General features: G+C 39.4%; 1 protein-coding gene across 2 annotated transcripts in view; it reads left to right on the top strand.

The window, feature by feature from the left end:
- Window positions 1-254: 254 nt before the first annotated feature.
- Window positions 255-21,533, top strand: part of CYTIP (cytohesin 1 interacting protein) — an 80,379-nt gene continuing 59,100 nt past the window's right edge. The window contains exons 1-3 of one of the 2 annotated variants that reach the window (XM_070357286.1): window positions 255-362; window positions 1,327-1,374; window positions 1,861-1,962. In XM_070357286.1, coding sequence (XP_070213387.1) covers window positions 1,960-1,962 — 3 coding nt within the window. In that variant the 5' untranslated portion in view covers window positions 255-362; window positions 1,327-1,374; window positions 1,861-1,959. The remainder of the gene's footprint in view (window positions 363-1,326; window positions 1,375-1,860; window positions 1,963-21,533) is intronic. The other variant, XM_070357292.1, reaches the window with a different exon arrangement.

Raw genomic sequence — 21,533 nt, 5'->3', positions numbered from 1 at the left:
CCTTCAGGGCCTCACACGTAGTAGGTACTCAATAAATATCTGAGGTCTAGTGAAACAACGAATAGACTCCCTTTGCTCATGACTTTGCTTGCGGTGGTTACTTTAAGGGCATAATAGATTAATAATTTCTGCATGACTACTTGGGCTCCTGAGTTAATGTTTGCAAAGCTCTTTGAACTTCTTGGGAAAAAGAATGGTGTTTTTTTTGGCACCCTTTCACATTTGCAGTGGCACACGAATTCCTCCTCCTCTCCTTCCTCCGGCTTTGCCTTCCTCGGCTCTGTGCCGGGCCAGGATCTCCCAGAAGGCAGCCACACTGCTCTCGCTGCCTTTTCCCTGCTACCTCCAGCCCTGCAGCACAGGTAGGGGCAGAGCACATGCCAGAAAGATTTAAGACTTCACAAGAGACTCTGGTAAAATGGAATTTGGGTTGATCCTAATAACACTTAGAGCAACTGGTGTATAGAAGGGTGCAGATTCTTCATCAGCCATGGAAGAAACTATTGGGACAGGCAGGTTGATCTGTGAGGATACCTTGATTTAGATCCTGAAGGGAGATAGAGGGTGTCGTAGAGGCAATTGGGAGCACACGCCGAAGCAGCTGGTTTCTAAAGTGTGTATGATTTTAGACACACAATTCAAAACCTTGATAGTAACTGGTAGAAAATACTATAGTTTCATAAGAAGGAACTCAATAAGAGAAGATGTGTTTCTTTTACATGGGTAGAAACTTCAACTTTTATGATTACTTTCCCTACAAGTTTTTTTTTTTTATATTTGATGATGAAAAAGAGAGATTCTATCTCACAATAGATAATCATAGGCTGCAATGTTTTCCAAGGTGTTTATTGCTATAAACATTGTCTTGATATTTAGAAAGTCAATAATTAAACAGTTCAAATGTGATTTGGGAAACAAAACTGTTTTCTATTAAGAATAGCTGTCCTTTATGAACAAATTCAAGAAAAAGAATTTTTTTTTTTTTTTTTGAGGTTACAATATATGAGCTTACAATTGATCACACACCATGATTATCTCAAGGTAATTCAGGGAAAGCTGGTTACAGGCACAGAATAACTAAAATGACTGTCAGCGGCAGATCTTGCCTTAAAGACAGGAACAGATCCTATTTTCCACAACTTTTAAAATGACTTGTTTTCCAAACCAAATCATGATGTTTTCTCTGTGTGTGGAAAATTTTTCATGATGCATATTTATATGCTACTTGCTGTATGTGTGGCAAATTTGCTCTCTCTAGAAATTGTTTCTAGGGACTGGAAATGAATATTATGTGGATAAAAAACTAACATGGTTTTCTGTTGAAAGGACAGACCACATGGATGGTGTCTGCTTTGCTTTAAAGGGAAAACTCAGGTAAGTCTGACTTTAGTTGAACAGCATGAAGTAAACCAAAGGTCTTAAATTTTGTTTAGAACAAATTATGGAAGTGCCTTCCAATTAAACTGAACACATTAATCTGAAAACAAAAGCAAGGGGAATAAAATTTGGGGTTAGTTTATAGTAAGTAGCATTTGAAACTCTGAAAACTTAAGTGTCCCCATAAAATCCACATGTGAAACATTTAGATAGGAGTGACTTCTGATAAGAAATGGTTTTTTTCTCCACTTAATTCAGTATAGAATGAAGAGCCTTGATTTTCCATTTGTACAGGGCTCAAGGATCAGTAGGCATTACTGAATTTTTGTTGTTTATTTTTGTGAGGTATTTGATACTAAACAGTTTTCCCATGTCCTGAAATAAATAGATGGGAACCCCCTTCAGGAAGAAGGAGAAGGGCAGCACGAATTAGGGTGAGATTGAATTTCCTTTTCGGAATGTCAGTGTCTTGTTGCATTGCAGGGGGCTGTAAATTCATTTACAGCAGACCAGATTATACCTTACAGCTCTGGTGTGGGAACCAGGAGGGATCTGTGGCTGAGGTTTACCAGCTAAACTTCTATGGTAAGTTCGACTTTGAAATCTGTGCTTGATTCTCATTATGTTCTTGTCTTTGATGTGGGGGAGGGGAGGAAATGAACAAATTCTAATGAAGTGTTTTATAATAAGATAAATAAAATATGGACAGAATTATTGTTGAGAATTCTTTATTCAAAGTGTTTAATGAGCTGCTTGGTTCTTTCTGGTTTAGTTCCTAAATATTTTCAGCTTCTACTTGTTTACTGGGTCTCTTTTTGGTTGATATGCTTGCTACTATGTCTCTTCTACTTTCTCTGATAGCATATGGTCAGTAGATTTGATCACAGGGATGTCTTCTTTCAGGCAAATGTTGAATTTGTGACATTCAGACAATTTTGGGCAACAGTTATAAAGGTCCAGTAAAAATAGGAGTATGATGTTACTGCAAGAAAGAGAAAAATACCAATAAAATAGGCTGATTTAGAAAGTTGAAGGTTCTTGTTAAGAGAAAAGGAAAGAGGAAATTGGTGAGAAGCCAAATTTAAATGGACTGAGCACTAGAGTTCAAATATGATATGCTAATGACGAAGACAGGATAAGGCAGCTAATGGAAATTTACCGTGTCTGTGTGTGTGTGTAAGAAAAAAGGTAGAGAAGACTTATTATTTTCTTATCTATATCCATATTAGCCTTTCTGAGGACAGGGACTGTGTTCTTAGCTCTGTACAATCTGCAAAGAATAGACAATCAAAAAAACTTACTGATCAAAAAAGATATTTCTTTTTGTAGCTGCTATGAAAAAGATCACCAAACTAGGTGCTTTATGTACTTTCTGTGAGACCAGCCTGAATAAGGTAATCAGAGCTCAGGCAGAGGCAGCTGGAACTTACTCAAAATGTTGCAGCCAGAAGGTGAGCTGTGAGCAGATTACAGTGTTCCCTCAAATGCTCATCAAGGCGGTCACACTTTTGGTTCAACCACCAGAGGTCAGGACATTGTCTCCAAGAAAACTTTATTAAAGGACAGTTTTGGTGTCAAAGAGGAAAGACAGAGCAGTGGATCTCAAACTTTTAGGATGGAAAAATGTTCTAGGACTAGTTCTGGAACTTCTGGTGATTGTTGTTACTTCTAGTGATTCTGATTCAGGAAGTCAGCAGTTGGGGTTGGGAATATGTATCCCTGGGAGTCTTTACTTTGTAAAAGAGGTAGGTGTGGGAGGACATTACTCTTGAGAAAGAATGTATAGAGTTTCTCTAGCTTGTTGATCTCATCAGAGGACTGTTGGTTCAGAAGCCACCAGCCACCTGGTGCTGAGAGGGACTGAGCAGCCCAGATGAAGAAGCAGTGCCTGTGGCACCCAGACCTGGGTTCAAATACCCTTGTGGCTTTTTCGGAAAGTGCTTTTCTTTCTGAAATTCATATTCTTTTTTGAAAGAGGAGAACCTTGTTGTCTACCTCATGGATTTAAAGAAACAATACAAATCACCTAGCAGAGTGATTGGCATATAATAAAGTAATTAGTAAACATTTACTCTTGTGGTGGGGAGAGAAAGAAATGTCAATGATAATTCCTCTGAAGCCAGGAAGATAGTTTGCAGCAGATACAAAGCAGGATCAACCAGGAGGCTAGCTCCTGGATCCTGAGGGTCCAGGTGCAGCATCTGAAGATAGATCCTAGACCAGAAGATGAATAAACACGAGCTTGGGAGACACAGTTTCTCACCATCGTGAATGTTTCCCGAGAATAGTAATGAACAACACAGATGGCACAGTTAATTGGAATTATAATTGATCCCCAAATAGTATTTAAATCAATACTTGAATGGATTTTCCTTGGGAAAACCATTATAAGAACGTCTAAAATGGAACAAAGTGAAATGCATCAAATTCAGTGATTTGTTCATCTCTGCCACCCACCCTACATCAAAGGAATAATGAATGAAGAGAGAAACAGTCAAAGGGAGGAAGGAAACAGGACCCACAAATCAAATAGACTGTCATTAAATGAAATCGTTTTCTGGTAATTCAGTGTGATGTCAGGTTGTACTGAACTGGCTGGCTGGCTTGCGGATGGCTGCTGCCAGTTTCTCTCCCAAGATGATGAGAAGAGGAAATGGGACTGATTCCCTAGTTAGGTGCCTTTAAAAAAAAAAAAACAAAAAACTTATTTCTTTGGCTACACCAGGTCTTAGTTGCAGCATGAGAACTCTTAGTTGCAGTATGTGGGATCCAGTTCCCTGACCAGGGATCGAACCCGGGCCCCCTGAATTAGGAGCATGGAGTCTCAGCCACTGGACCACCAGGGAAGTCCCAGTTTGGTGCCTTTCTTAAAAGACAAAGATGACATTTATCAGCACTTGAATGTAAGCTATGGCTGAACCAGCCAACAAGTCAATAGATGAGGGATATGAACAGGAAAGGGTTCAGTTCAGTTCAGTTCAGTCGCTCAGTCGTGTCTGACTCTTTGCAACCCCATGAATCCCAGCACATCAGGCCTCCCTGTCCATCACCAACTCCTGGAGTTCACTCAGACTCATGTCCATTGAGTTGGTGATGCCATCCAGCCATTTCATCCTCTGTCGTCCCCTTTTCCTCCTGCCCCCAATCCCTCCCAGCATCAGAGTCTTTTCCAATGAGTCAACTCTTCACATGAGGTGGCCAAAGTATTGGAGTTTCAGCTTCAGCATCAGTCCTTCCAGTGAACACCCAGGACCGATCTCCTTTAGAATGGACTGGTTGGATGTCCTTGCAGTCCAAGGGTTGTTGCTGCTGCTGCTAAGTCGCTTCAGTCGTGTCCGACTTTGTGCGACCCCATAGACGGCGGTCCAGGAGGCTCCGCCATCCCTGGGATTCTCCAGGCAAGAACACTGGAGTGGGTTGCCATTTCCTTCTCCAATGCATGAAAATGAAAAGTGAAAGTGAAGTCGCTCAGTCATGTCCGACTCGTCGTGACCCTATGGACTGCAGCCTAACAGGCTCCTCCATCCATGGGATTTTCCAGGCAAGAGTACTGGAGTCCAAGGGTTAGGTAGGCTCAAAGTATCTGCAGGCAAGTAATATAGCTTCTTTGGGCCTTACTCTCCTCTCTAAACTTCCCTGGTGGCTCAGTGAAGCATCTGCCTGTAATGTGGGAGACCCGGGTTTGATCCCTGGGTTGGGAAGATCCCCTGGAGAGAGAAATGGCAACCCACTCACTACTCTTGCCTCGAAAATTCCATGGACTGAGGAGCCTGGTAGGCTACAGTCCATGGGGTCGCAAAGAGTCAGACACGACTGAGCGACTTCACTTTCACTTTCTCCTCTCTAAATGTCCTTCTAGGCCTGATACATGGTGATAAGGCGTAGATGGTGGGCCAAATCCCAACACTTTAAACATTTCATTTTATATTTCTCTCATCTGGAAAGTAGTCCCTAACTATAGTACCTAAGTTGTCACCAGATGAGAGCTATTTTCAGGAATTTTGTTTACCCTGAACTATGAAATTTTTTGGCAACCCACTCCAGTGTTCTTGCCTAATGAATCCTGTGGACGGAGCAGCCTGGTGGGCTGCTGTCCATAGGGTTGCGCAGAGTCGGACAAGACTGCAGCGACTTAGCATGCATGCATGCATTGGAGAAGGAAATGGCAACCGACTCCAGTATTCTTGCCTGGAGAATCCCAGGGACAGAGGAGCCTGGTGGGCTACTGTCTATGGGGTCGCACAGAGTCAGACACGACTGAAGCGACTTAGCATCAGCAGCAGCAGCATGAAATTTTTAGTGTTTTCCCCACACAAATTCAAATTTCAACTTAAATATATTTTTAACCAATGCTGTTAGTCCTCTGGATAAACAACTGTGAAATTGACAGTAATGATAAATAGTGAAGCAAACAGTGATAACAGAAGCCATTATTTTTTTGAATACCTATCAGCTGACAGGTATTATGGGCTTCCCTTGTGGCTTAGCTGGTAAAGAATCCACCTGCAATGTGAGAGACCTGGACTTCATCCTTGGGTTAGGAAGATCCCCTGGAGAAGGGAAAGGCTACCCACTCCAATCATCATATTTCATCTTTCATCCTTATACTAACCTTGTTAAGGTTAACGAGGTTAACCTTGTGACCATTTTCCAGGAGGATTATGAGAGGTCACAGAGACAGCAAACAGCACAATCAGGATTTGAACCTAGGTCTTCCTAATTCCAAAACCCATGTTTCTACTCCTTTTGGGTCATTATGCCAAGTCCCTTCAGCCATGTCCGACTCTCTTGCAATCTCAGGGACTGTAGCCCACCAGGCTCCTCTGTCCATGGGATTCTCCAGGCAAGAATACTGGAGTGGATTGCTTTGCCTTTCTCCAGGGGATCTTCCAACCTAGGGATCGAACCTGAATCTCTTAAATCTTCTGCATTGGCAGGCAGGTTCTTTACCACTAGCACCACCTGGGAAGCCCTTCTACTCTAATATACCTTACATCTGCTGTACAACTGCATTCATAATAATCCTGTATTGTTTCTCTTTGTTTCCTAATTTTTATTCATAAATATAATGCAAAGTATATTAGTGTCCTGTTCGTTCATTTTCCACTTATGATCATTTTAATGGAGCACTTCTATTCTTAATGGTAATATTATATTATTTTTTTTACTTTGAGTAATGAGTTTACTGAGAAGTCTGAACTGGCCTAGGGCATATGCATGAAAGTAACAATTTTTTTCTTCTCTAATTACTGAAGCTTTGTCAAATCTCCCTTTTCTTTGAGCAGATACAATGATGGCTTGGTCAGTTTTCTTTTTCTGTAAAACAAAAACAAAACCAATTCTGTGCTGTAAAAACTCAATCTCACCCAATTGAAAATGGTGCCCTCAATATCACAGGACAGAAGTAAGGTTTAGAGATCAGAAGGACACAGCTGTGTTATATCTCTGAGATACCATACCCTCTCACATTTCTAGGCTACTACAGTTTCATGATATTTGGGGCAGGGAGGAAGGAGAAGAAAAGAGGACAAGTCTTTCACATTTAATAGTGTACCTGTAGTTCTTCTGTGTAAGTTTTTGGCTCTTTTTCTGCTTAATGTGCACTGGCCAGCTCTCTGGATGGTAGGCATCCATAGGAGGGTTATCAGTGGACAGTCAGTGATATAGGAAACCCTGCCACAGGAAGGCCTGAGAGCCACTCAGCCTCCTGCTGCTGAGGTCTGCTCCTTCAGCAGCCAGCCCTCATGCATGGAACGTGGTAAGAGAGCACAAACCTGGCTATTTCCCCTGAGTTCACTTGGCACAGGGACACATGCTCCAGGATTGTGCCTTGTCTCTTCTCTACATCTCAATTTTTCCTTCTGTTCAAACAGGTACAGGGTGGGGGGTGGGGTGGGTGGATTAGCAAGGGCACCACCTATACAGATGTCAAAGCTGGACATGAAATGGCAGCATTCCCTTACTGTAGGCACTGCTCTCTGGTTTTAAGAATGGCTCTCTTGGCAGCTGCTACACTTGTTCAGTGGTGAGAGGTGGAGATGAAGAACTTCAAACATCACTCCCTTCCCACCCTTACTAAGGCTGCCTCACAGCTTTGACGATTTTCTGCTTCTCTTTTCCATTTCAGTTTTCCTTTTAGACTCAACCGGGGAAGGAGAGGGCACAGTATGAATGACAGTGGAGAGCAACAGAGTTTTTCACCTGTGCCTTAGTGCAGGAGACACCAGTTTGATTCCTGGGATGGGAGGATCCGTTGGAGAAGGGATAGGCTACCCACTCCAGTATTCTTGGGCTTCCCTGGTGGCTCAGCTGGTAAAGAATCCCCCTGCGATGCGGGGGACCTGGGTTCGATCCCTGGGTTGGGAAGATCCCCTGGAGAAGGGAATGGCTACCCACTCCAGTATTCCAACCTGGAGAATTCCATGGACTGTATAGTCCATGGGGTCAGAAAGAGTTGGGCATGACTAAGCGACTTTCACTTTCACTTTAGTGAGCCTTGAAGGAGATGGTGGCTTTAGTCGCTAGTTATCCATCTTCTTTATCTCACTACTGAGGCTCTGCAGGTCACATCTGGGATAGAAGGAAAACTTGCCCTCCATAGCCTGTTACATTGTGCACCCTTGGGGGGCAAAAATTAATTGATATAAGTTATATAACTTACCTGTGAAAGATACTGTCAAGAAAATGAAATGGCCAGACATACTGGGAGAAGATACTTATAAAAGACATACCTGATAAAAGACAGCTATCCAAAATATACAAAGAAACTTGAAACTCAACGATAAAAAACCAAGCTGATTAATAAATGTACAAAAGATCCAAAATGGACACTTCTTCAAAGAAGATATACAAATAGCAGATAAACATTTATAAAGATGCCCAGCATCATCTCATTACAGAATTGCAAACTGAAATGACAGTAAGATACCAGTACACACCTATTTGAATGGTGAAAATATAGAACACGGACAACACTAAATGCTAGTCAAGATGGGGAGCAACAGAAACGCTTATTAATTGCTAGTGGGAATTAGAAATGATACAGTCACTCTGGAAGACAGTTTGATAGTTTCTTATAAAACTGAGCATGTACTTACCACAGAATCTAGCAACTGCAATCCTTAGTTATTTACCCAAATGAGCTGAAAAATTACATCTACATTGTTGCCTGTACCTGAATGCCCAAACTAGAAAGCAACCAAAATGTTCTTTAGTAGGTAAATAAACTGTGTATGCCCAGACCATGGAATATTATTCAGTACTAAAAAATGAGCTAGCTATCAAGCCATGAAAGAACATGGAAGAATCTTAAATACATAGTACTAAGTGAAAGAAGACTACCTGAAAAGGCTACAAAATGTTTGATTCCAAATTTCAGCTATGTGATATCCAGGAAAAGGCAAAACTTGCAGACAGTGAAAAGATCACTGATTGCTAGGGAGTGGGGGTACAGAGAGATGAGCCAGTGGAGAACAAAGGATTTTAGAGCAGTGAGATTTGTCTGTATGATACCACAATGGTGGATACATGTCCTTAGATACTTACCCAAACCCACAGAATGTACAACACACGAAGTGAACCCTAATATGAACTCTGGACTATGCGTGATAATAATACATTAGTGTAGGTTCATTAGTGGTAACAAATCCCCTGGAGTGGAATGTTGATGGTGGGCGTGGCTGTGTGTGTATGAGGACAAGGGGCATATGAGAACTCTGTACTTTCTATTCCATTTTGCTGTGATCCTAAAACTACTCTAAAAGATAGTCTACTTAAAGTTAATTTATATTGAAATATTATTATATTATTATAAACAGTCAAAATAGAGAAATCTGCTTTCTAAATAGATAATAGATTTTCCACTTTTGTATGGGACTGAATGATGTTTTATGACTCCCCTTTGACAGTGAACGTCTACCAAATGATAGTTGCACTGTCTTCTGCCTCCTCTGTATTTTATAATCACTGATACTGATCCTGAGATGACTAGGCAGCAGCACAGGTGTGTAAGTAGAGACACCTCTTCCTGGAAGCCTTCTCTTTGATAGTACAGTCAGCTCAAGGCCACAGAAAACTCTGCACCACAGTTACTGTTCTGAATGATGTAAGTCTACTGTGACTCATTATTACCTGAAAAAACCAAGCACTCCCCAAAAGCTGGGATCTGTTTTCCTAGAACATTCTTTTGTGTTCACAATTTTTGTTGGTCTTTAAACCAGGTTAAAAGAAGCAGAGAAAGACAAAATTGAAGCTGGTAAATTCAATGTAGGATGGTTCTGAGAAATGTAGCCCCTTGGGCAAAGCTTGCATTTGCTTATTATGTTACTCTTTCACATTTAGCTGTAGATGCCCATTCTTTGTGTACCTTGGACTCTCAACCTTCTATCAGAATAAGAGGTTGTACCCAATGAATAAAGAGTCAATATTTGAAAATTTCCTAGCTAAGTATTAAGAACATGTATTTTGGGTGGTGGGTGTTAAGTGATTTAAAGTTATATTTATGCATTTTCTGAAAAATGTTCTTATAATGGACACATATTTTTTATTATCAGAAAATTAAAAGAAATCTATTTTCATTTGAAAATAAAGGTTGTTTTAAAAAAAACAGATAAAGGAGGTATGAAAAATTTGAAAGATCAGGGTTGCAAAAAAGATTTGCCTTGCTAACACAGAATGGCAACAGTAATAGCCAACACTGTGGTGCTTTCTATGTGCCAAACATTGTTCTAAGTTCTTTATTTTATTAATCAATGTTCTCTTCATGACAGTGTCATGATGGGAATAATACTGATATGCCTATTTTACAGGTAAGGAAACTGAGTCACAGAGGCCATAATTAGTCTACTGCTAGATAACTAGTAAGGGGTAGAGTTGAAATCTGAGAACAAGAACCAGTACTAGCTAAAGATCACAGCTATTAATTTAATGAAAATAAATAGGATAGAATAACAGAAAAGCTTAATAGGATAAATTAAGTACCATAAATCAGTGAGACAGGGGATGGGTAATTTAAAATGCTATTTTGGGGAAATAGAGTATTTAGATTAAAAAAATTCAGTTTAGTGAATCCCCATAAAAATACCCATTTTATTCCAAATAGATTAAAAAGCTAAGTGTAAATACTTAAACCAAAATAATTTGGAAGAAATATATTTGAATATTTATCTGATCTTTAGATGGAAAAATATTTTCTAAACTTAAAAGCAATTAAGGAAATGACAGAGGAAACGACTGATGAACAAAAAATTAAAAGAATTTTCTGTATGTTATAAGCCAAATGAAAAGATAAACAGCTATTAACACATTAAGGAAATTGTGATTTCTCATACATATCTATAAGCAAATCATAAAGGAGGAAACAGAATGATTAATAAAATATGAAAAATCCTAACCTTCTCTTGTATTAAAAGAAGGGCACATTTTCAAAAATTCAAATTAAAACAAAAATTTGGTAGTAGTTTTCACAGAGCACCTTTTAGCAAAGATTTTTGGTAGCAGTTTTCATTTTAGCAAAGATTTTTAACTGATAATAATCAACTTTGTCAGGAATTCTGCAGGAGGGATGAACGATTTAATGTGCAAGTTTTCTGCCATTAATTTAGCAATATCCATCATGAGCCTGGGCTTCCCTCATAGCTCAGTTGGTAAAGAGTCTTCCTGCAATGCTGGAGACCTGGGTTCGATTCCTGGGTCGGGAAGATCCCCTGGAGAAGGAAATGGCAATCCACTCCAGTATTCTTGCCTGGAGAATCCCATGGACAGAGGAGCCTGCCGGGCTAAAGTCCATGGGTCGCAAGAGTCAGACACGACTTAGCAACTAAACCACCACCATCAAGAGCCTTAAAACCAGCCATATTTTTCAAACCAATATTTTCTCATATAAGGATTTTATTCTACAAAAATGACTGTGTGGACAAAGATTTATGTTCACATTTTTATAGCAATCATTATTTCTAATAGTGAATTATTAGAAATAATGTTTAATAAAATTGAATTAATTAGTAATGAGTGGAAACTGTGGTATAGCTGGAGAAGGAAATGGCAACCCACTCCAGTATTCTTGCCTGGAAAATCCCAGGGATGGAGGAGCCTGGTGGGCTGCCATCTGAGGGGTCGCACAGAGTCAGACACGACTGAAACCACTTAGCAGCAGCAGCAGCAGCAGTGCTATAGCTATAGGATGAACCATCACACCAAATTAAGATCATTTTGTGAGTAATTCTTCGTGAGGAAAGAAAACAGTTATTAGATAGTGCTCTAAGTGTAATAAAAGCAGATATATATATATAATTATTTATGTATAACTGTTTAATCTAGTTAAATTAATACCAATAAAAAGGACTAGAAAAGTCATGACAAATGTTCACAGTGATAATTGGTGGTGGAATGGATTTTTATATTTTACAAACTGCCTAAAACAGACATAATAATGGGGAAAATTATTTTAAATAAGAAAAAAGAAAGAAATACAGGGTACAATACAGAGACAAAGAAAAAAAGGTAGTTCTTTGAAAATGGTGAAAGGCACATAAATATGATCTCAAATCTGAGACTGTGGCAGAGCTGGAATGGAGTGTAGAGCAAATAAAGATACTGGAACAATGAATGCTTTTGGCTAACACCTTCAGAGCATTGGGATCGATAGAGCAACTGCAAGGACTGACCTGGGCTTCTCACTCAGCCATTGGGAAGCCAACCTATCCCTTGGGATATGTTGATGAAAGTGTTTTCCTAAAACAAACCAGTTTGCTGCCCAAACTCATGTTTTTACAGATGCCACATAGATTTTCAGTTACCTTTAAAATGTCTAGTTAAGGTGTTTTCAAAGAAATGAATGTTGGAATTCAGTCTCTAGCATTTTCTCTATATTTTATTTAAGTCCATGAATATGCTTTCCAATTCATTGCTATATTATAAATTTTGAGAGTTTAGGAAGCAGCAGCAAATATAGACATAATTTGTCTATTAACTATTGCTTTAACTTCTCTATAGTTTAAAAATACAGAAGTTTCCAGTTTTTCCTATCTTTACTTCAGTTGGCCTCATCTGTCTTGGAGGTATATGAAGGCCTATTTTCTTCAAACACTTTTCTCCCCTGAAGTTGGATGTGCTAATCTCCTGGCTGTAGGCTTGGTTCCATAGCCAATAGAATTTATTTCCCTGAATTTTCAGTTCTCAACTGGACCTCTTAGCTATAATCAAACCCTTCCAGAGATAGGCCCTTATGTGCTTGCTCTCAGCATACTGGATCCCTGATCCACACACTCAAGTCTATAGGTTCAGCTTCTGTCTCAGATTACTCTGGGGGTCTCATCCCATCTTCCCTTGCACTAGCCTGTCCACCATATTCCAACGGTGAGTGACCACTTAGGTGGGCATGACATAAAAGAATGCTATTTTTTTAAATTCCTTTTCAGAAGATATCAGTGGTTTTTAGTTAAACTATGAACATAATTATTCATGTCTGAAGATCTTGAATAAAGTGTACTTAAAGCTGTATTTTTCCATTGAGTCATCGCTGAACTCTATTATGTAGAGAGGAGCATTTTCCTTATCCTCAGACTCAGTAAGATTCCACAGGGTTCTCCATCAGCCCAGGATGTGACTTTCTGGTTGCTGAATCTCCGAAGAGTGATGTCACTGAGTCCCATGGCATTAGTCATCGTAGCATATGCGTTGTTTTGATGTTTTGCTCTGCTGAGCCAAGGCGATGCCTGTGAATTCCCACTCCTCAGCGCTCACTTTCTTTCATTTCCCATCTCCTCTTTCTCTCTGAAGGCAGTTTTGCCTGTCACCAAATACTGTACGCCAAATGCCACTTTTTTAAATGCAAGTGGTGTTGTGCCTATTTACAGGAACATTTCTTCACTTGAGCCAGTTCACCTTTCAGTGGGTACGCACCTACTGGTAGGACAGTTATTGATTTTGGCTGCTGCTTTGTAAATGTAAAAGTCACAACCAGAATTGTAAATTTTAAGTTGGAACGTCTATAGGTAGGCTCAAATGCATCTGCAGTCACCAAGTTTCTTTAGAAGTGTGCAGGTGTATCAGCCTGCAGTTCTACTCCATGTCATGTAAGTCCCTGTGTGCCTTCTTGGAATCCTCGTTGCTCTTAACCTCTGATGTGAACCCTTCTCCACCGTTGCTTCACAGTCAGTCATTCTTTTAGCAAATACAGAGAGAGCACCAACTATTGCCAGGCACTTAGCTGTGTGACAGAGATACAAGTGAAGAAAAGGAAAGTGACCTTGCCTCGAGAGAGCTTAAATCCTTCAGAAATTCTAGAAAACAGAGAGCTGGTTACAGGATGTTGTGTTAAGAAAAATCCCACGTACTGTGGCAGAACACGGTGCATAGACAGACACTCACATGGGTCCTTGGAGAGGGTGATCATGGAAAGTGTCCTGGAGAAGCAAGCTAAAACCTGAAGGAGCGAGGCTGTGTGGGTCTGATGCTTCCAAGTCCCTCCTCATGGGAGACACATGGGTGAAGCATGTGACACAAACTTACCCTGGGACTCCAGAAGCACCAGAATCACAGAGTAGTAAATCATCCAAACCAAGCTTGGCCAGACTCTGACAAGAGATAGGGAAGTGGAAATCATTGTTTTTCATGGTGCTATGGTTTGTTAAAACTTTGGGGTGTTTTCTCAGTATTGCTTAATTCATGTCACAAAGAAATTACATAAGCAGTGATATTGTGAACAGAAATCCTGAATGTGCCTTTCTGGATTGAAGGGTTCTTCTGGTGTCCTACTGCAGATCCAACTTGCCTGAAGGTTTGTTCAAATCTCATCAAGTGACCTCCTAGAATGGACCCTTCTTGTGAACAGCCTCATTAGAGATCTATGTAGCCAAAGTTGAAGTGATGCGGTCATTTTCCCAGGATGTTTTCTGTAGATTCTTCCTTGTTCTGCTTAGAAGCGGACTTCACTGACTCAAATTTCTTATGCCTGGCATGATGGCTCTTGAACATGCTTAGCCTACAATGTCATGGGTCGTTATCTCTCCCTTATCATTCTTTCAGTAGTAGTCCAGTGTCTTTACTAATGTTATTACTACTACTTTACGACTACTACCACCTTAGGACTACTACTACCTTACGACTACTACTACCTTACGACTATTGCAACAACCACTATGACTATTTCTACTGTTGCCACTTTTCCTTCTCCTCTTACCACTACTACTAAGACTTTGAGATTTTCGTTTTATACTGGAGTATAATTGATTCACAATGTTCTGTTAGTTTTAGCTGTACAGTGATTTAGTTACACATACTCATATATCTAATCTTCAGATTCTTTTCCCATTATAGGTTATTACGGAGTATTGAGTAGAGTTCCCTGTGCTATCCAATAGGTCTTTGTTGATCATCTGTTTACATATAGTAGCGTGCATATGCCAATCCCAACCTCCCAATTCATCCCTTTCCTCACCTTTCCCCTTTGGCAACCACAAGCCTGTGTCCTCTGTCTGTGAGTCTGCTTCTGTTTTGTAAACAAAAAACCTGTTTCATTGTTTTAGATTCCACTTATGAGTGGTATTATATGACATTCGTCTTTCTCTGTGTGACTTACTTCATTTAGTATGATAATCTCTAGGTTCATGTTGCTGCAAATGGCATTATTTTGTTCTTTTTTATGGGTGAGTAATATTCCACTGTGTTATATATACCACATCCTCTTTATCCATTTCTCTGTTGATGGACATTTATGTTGCTTCCATGTCTTAGCTGTCATAAATAGTGCTGCAATGAGCATTGACGTGTATATATCTTTTTGAATTACTATCTTCTCCCGACTATGCCCAGTAGGTAGATTGCTGGATCAAATGGTAGCTCTGTTTTTGTTTTTTTTAAGAATCTGAATACTGTTCTCCATAGTATTAAGCCATTTTAAATTTTGAGTTACTATATTTCAAGCCCTGACCTAGGCATTTTTTCATCTCTCAGAACAACCCTGCAAAAACAAATATATTATCTTCATTTTGCAGGTGAGGTTACTGAGGTTCAGAGAATTTAAGAAGCTTTGGTTTACTGAATAGTATCCTCAGTTTATGGAATAGATTCAAATAATATACGATATTTAACAGTAAATGGTGCTTGAGCTCCATTCACAATTTACTTGATCCCCAAAGCCTGTGCATCCCAGCAGTGCTTCCTGCTAGGGGACACTCTGGCAACAACACGACCAAATAGCCTGGTAGACTTTGTGGACTGTACATTTATCACAGGTTTCAATGTGAGTTAATCTCAGGCTGCTATAAAAACACCATTGACTGGATGGTTTAAACAACAAATCTTTATTTCTCACACTTCTGGAGTTTGGGAAGTCTAAGATCACAGGGCTAGAATGGTCAGATTCTGCCAAGAGTCAACTTCCTTTTTGCTGTGTCCTCATGTGGTAGAGAGAGCATAGACAGAGACAAACTTTCTTGTCTTTTTCTGATAAGGGCACTAATCGTGTCATTAGAGCTCCACTCCTAAGACCTAATTACCTTCTGAAGGCCTCATCTCCAAATACCATCACATTGGGCATTAGGGTTTCAATATATGAATTTGGGGCATGCATGTGCATGCTAAGTTGCTTCAGTTGCGTCTGACTTTTTGCGACCCTGGACTGTAGCCCACCAGGCTCCTCTGTCCATGAGATTCTCCAGGAAAGAATACTGGAGTTGGTTGCCATGCCCTCCTTCAGGAGATCTTCCTGACCCAGCAATTGAACCTGCGTTGGCAGGTGAGTTCTTTACCGCTACCACCACCTGGGAAGCCCATGAATTTGGTGGGGGAGGGGTGGTGGTGAACATAAACATGCAGTGCAAAACACAAGACAGACAAAGGGTCTTCTCGAGGGCAGGTGGGCCCCAGTGATGGAGAAACACTGTCAGACTGAGTCAGCACTCAGTGGGGAGGCCTGAACACTCCATCCTGGGGCAGAGGTTTTATTCGGCACTAACGTTCTGTTTTGTTTTTTGTTTTTGTTCATACTATCTGCTTAGTGTTGGTTGTTATGGGTTTGGCCTTGTTAATTCTTGGTCATAAAAAATGATCTGAAGTATTTTAGTTGAAACCACTCCACGTGGGGACAGGAAGACACCAGGTGCTTGGATTATCAGATTAAAACAATTTATATCAGCAATTGTTATGTAATGTGAAAATATATTGATGCTTTGGCATGCTATAAAAACTTTTTCAGTAAAAAACATTATAAGAATATTTTTTACTTATTGTAAGAATACATAAAATAAGGGAGAATGCAAAAACAAATTTAAATTTTTACTCTCTGTTCTAGGTAAGGGGCTTATGAGCATGTATGTCCTTTAAATTTAGATGTATTTTTAAAAAGTATAGAAATACCTTATTTTGAAGGGATGAAGTTAGAGCAGGTGTCAAATTGATTTTAATCAGATCATTGAAGAGGCATTTCTAGTGATGGAGTAAGAGGTATGACCTGGAAGGCTAAGAATAGAAGGTGTATTTAGCTGTAGGTCATGGGTTAGTGGGGCTCTATTTCTTATTTAGAAGTACTGTCTACCTCAATAGACTTCTTTTTTTTTTTTTTACCTCCAGCTTTACTGAGATATAATGGACAAAACTGTAAGATATTTAATGTGTATGGCATGATGATCTAATGTATGTATACATATGAAAGGATCACCCAGACTGAGTTAGTTAACCTATCCATCATATCACAAGTTTACCTTTTTTTTTTTTTTTTAGTGAGAACATTTAAATTCTATATTTGTACAAATTTCAATTATACAATACAGTGTTACCAACTATCATATCATGTTATACATTAGACTCTCAAACCTTATTTGTCTTATAATGAGTAGCCTTCCTATTGAAGCAACATGAATGCTAAAGGCTTGCGATAGAAGAGTACTTAAAAGGAAATTAATGCCCATTGTTATTTTAACATGACTTTACACTTTTTCAGAATATTGCCATAGGCAGAGACATGAAATGGAGGGGAAAATGGCCTGGAAAAGGGCTGACTGTTGTATCACATAAATCCTTTAAAACTTTTTTTTGATGGTTGCTAGGACCAACTTTCAGAAGTCCCAGCTAAATGTTGTCACAATCTTTGTAGGTAAATTTTTCCCTTTAAAAAAACTTCACACAGAGCTAATCAGGGATACTTTGTACCTATATTCCATTCCACCTGATGTATCAACAAGTTTGGAATATGCAGTTTGTCTGGTCTATTCTCCATGTTCATTACAATTCACATACATACATTTGTCCTTATTCACTGCACAGTGGTGGAATCAGCCAAATTGTGTTAGTCAATCTCTTGGCTTGTTTGATCTCATCCCTGTTAATACTAAAAGGGATTTAAAGTGGCTAAATTTTATTAAAATGCAATCAGTTGGCTCTTGACAACCTTTAGCATCATTTCTCTTTTCTTTGGAGAGTTTTTACTCTTCTTTTTTTGGTTTAATTCATTGTGAGTATAGAGAGTTTTCTTACAGTTCAGAAGTTGGAATCATCTCTAAGTTAAAGAAACAAAAATGGAGATAAAAAATTTTCCTGAGATGCCAGAAATTTGCAAGAGGTAAAACACCTAGTTCATAATAAAAAAAAAAATTAAGTCCAGCCATCTTTAAGGAGCTGAAATAATATTTTATCTGTTTCTAAGGTACTTGGGTAAGTTAAACCAAACAGGAAGAAATAGAGGTTCTTGAGTCAGAGAGGAACTGCTCATTACTCATTTGACTTAGCAAGCAGGGTGATGATGCCATTACCCTGAAATCTACAAAACTTTAGACAACTCATTGTCAATTATGAAATACTATGGTTGTGCTCTCACACCATGTAATCTCATGAACAACTTCATCTTCTCCATTTCCTTTAGATAACTCCAGCCCTTCAGAGCTAGGTTATATTTTCATAAACTTTTTAGAACATGGTATATATTGGGGAAGAAGAAAACTTACAACACTCCATCTTTTGGGTGACCTACTCCATCCTATATAATTTGAATGGGAAAATTATACATGAGAACAAGTGGAAGGATTGGTGTTGCTTTGACATAGCTGAGATAATACTAGACTTCTCTAAATACAAGTTGAAGCTAAATGTTAGATGCAAAATTATCGTAAACCACCTAATCTCCTTGATCTCCTATGGCTGGCAGTCATCTGTAACATGCAGACAGCTCATCATCCCCAGTGAAAACTCTGAAGGGGAAGCAGAATGGGGAAGTGGGTGGAAAAATTTTAATTTAGTGGTCTTTTAACATTCTGGAAAATGTAAGTCAATGTAGCGTTTGCAGAAGTTCTCAAATTGTTATCGAAGCCATCATATATTCTATCTTGTAATTACACCTAAAAATGCTGGTTCCTTTATATCCTTTAAGGAGGAAAGAGATTGTCTTTCCTCCTAAAGCAACTGTCTGATTCTGTGTCTACATGCTGTGCCAGTTCTCAGCCACTCAGGATAGCTTAGATATTTGTTTTGTTTTTTAATTGGAAGATAATTGCTTTACAATGTTGTGTTGGTTTTTGCTGTACAGCAATGTGAATCAGTCATAACTATATATATATCCTCTCCTTCTTGAGCCTTCCTTCCTCCTCCCATTTCACTACTCCAGGTCATCACAAAAGGCCCTAGGTTATATAGAAGCTTCCCACTAACTATCTATTTTAAACATGCATAGTGTATATATGTCAATGCTACTTTCTCAATTCATTCTACCATCTCCTTCCCTGCTGTATTCATAAGTCCATTCTCTATGTCTGTGTCTCCATTCCTTCCCTGCAAATAGGTTCATCAGTACTGTTTTTCTAGATTGCCATATATGTGTTAATATTTGAGAATATCTTTAGTTCAGTTCAATTGCTCAGTCATGTTCGACTCTTTGAGACCCCATGGACTGCAGCACTTCAGGCTTACCTGTCCTTCGCTAACCCCCAGAGCTTTCTCAGACTCATGGCCATCAAGTCGGTGATGCCATACAACCGCCTCATCCTCTATCGTCCCCTTCTCCTCCAGCCTTTGATCTTTCCCAGGGTCTTTTCTAATGAGTCAGTTCTTCACACCAGGTGGCCAAAGTATTGGAGTTTCAGCTTCTGCATCAGTCCTTCCAGTGAATATTCAGGACTGATTTCCTTTAGGACTAACAGGTTTGAACTCCTTGCAGTCCAAGGAACTCTCAAGAGTCTTTTCCAATACCATAGTTCAAAAACATCAGTTCTTTGGGGCTCAGCTTTCTTTATAGTCCAACTCTCACATCCATACTTGACTACTGGAAAAACCATAGCTTTGACTGTATGGACCTTTGTCAGCAAAGTACACTTTTAATACACTTTCTAGGTTTGTCATAGCTTTTCTTCCAAGGAGAAAGTGTCTTTTAGTTTCAGGCTGCAGTCACCTTCTGCAGTGATTTTGGAGCCCAAGAAAATAAAGTCTCTCACTGTTTCCATTGTTTCCCCATTTTTTTGCCATGAAATGATGGGACCAGATGCCATGATCTTCGTTTTTTGAATATTGGGTTTTAAGCCAGCTTTTTTACTCTCCTCTTTCACTTTCACCAAGAGACTCTTTAGTTCCTCTTTGCTTTCTGCCATAAGGGTGGTGTCATCTGTGTATCTGAGGTTATTGATGTTTCTCCTGGTAATCTTGATTCCTGCTTGTGCTTCATCCAGCCTGGCATTTCACATGATGTACTCTGCATTTAAATTAATTAAGCAGGGTGACAATATACAGCCTTGACGTACTCCTTTCTCACCTTGGAACCATTCCATTGTTCCATGTCTGGTTCTAACTGTTGCTTCCTGACCTGCATACAGATTTCTCAAGAGGCAGGTCAGGTGGTCTGGTATTCCCATCTTTTGAAGAATTTTCCACTTTTTGTTGTGATCCACACAGTCAAAGGCTTTAGTGTAGTCAGTGAAGCAGAAGTAGATGTTTTTTCTGGAACTCTTGATTTTCAATGATCCAACAGATGTTGGCAATTTGATCTCTGGTTCCTCTGCCTTTGCTAAATCCAGCTTGAATATCTGGAAGTTCTTGGTTCACGTATTGTTGAAGCATGGCTTGGAGAATTTTGAGCATTACTTTAATAGTGTGTGAGATGAATGCAATTGTGCAGTAGTTTGAACATCATTTGGCATTGCCTTTCTTTGTGATTGGAATGAAAACTGACCTTTTCCAGTCCTGTGGCCACTGCTGAGATTTCCAAATTTTCTGTCATATTGAGTGCAGCACTTTCACAGCATCATCTTTTAGGATTTGAAATGATTCAACTGGAGTTCCGTCACCTCCACTAGCTTTGTTTATAGACGTGCTTCCTAATGCCCACTTGACTTTGCAGTCCAGGATGTCTGGCTCTAGGTGAATGATCACATCATCGTGGTTATCTGGGTCATTAAGATTTTTTGGATAGTTCTGTGTATTCTTGCCAGCTCTTTTTAATATCTTCCGTTAGGTCCATACCATTTCTGTCCTTATTGTACCCATCTTTGCATGAAATGTTCCCTTGGTATCTCTAATTTTCTTGAAGAGATCTCTAGTCTTTCCCATTCTTTTGTTTTCTTCTATTTCTTTGTATTGATCACTTAGGAAGGCTTACTTATCTCTTCTTCCTATTGTTTGAAACTCTGTGTTCAAATGGGTATATCTTTCCTTTTCTCCTTTGCTTTTAGCTTCTCTTATTTTCTCAGCTATTTGTAAGGTCTCCTCATACAACCATTTTGCCTCTTTTTGCATTTTTTCTTCTTGGGGATGATTTTGATCACCACCTCCTATACAATGTTACAAACCTCTCTCCATAGTTCTTTAGGCATTCTGTCTATCAGATCTAGTCCCTTGAATCTATTTGTCACTTTCACTGTATAATCGTAAGGGATTTGTTTTAGGTCATACCTGAATGGTCTAGTGGTTTTCCCTACTTTCTTCATTTAAGTCTGAATTTGGCAATAAGGAGTTTATGATCTGAGCCACAGTCAGCTCCTGGTCTTGTTTTTGCTGATTGTGTAGAGCTTCTGTATAGATATTTTTATTATGTTTATTGAGTGCTTGGTATTGTGTCAGGAACTTCTACAGCACTTCAGTTCTCACAAATACTGTATGAGGTTGCTACTCTTTTGTATAGATGTCAAAACTGAGGCACACACAGAGAGAAAATTCAGTGATTCCCAGCTGCTTGGTTG

The sequence above is a fragment of the Bos mutus genome, chromosome 2 (genome assembly GCF_027580195.1).
Source record: "Bos mutus isolate GX-2022 chromosome 2, NWIPB_WYAK_1.1, whole genome shotgun sequence".
NCBI classification, from domain to species: domain Eukaryota; kingdom Metazoa; phylum Chordata; class Mammalia; order Artiodactyla; family Bovidae; genus Bos; species Bos mutus.
This window is presented reverse-complemented; position numbering and strand designations above follow the sequence as displayed.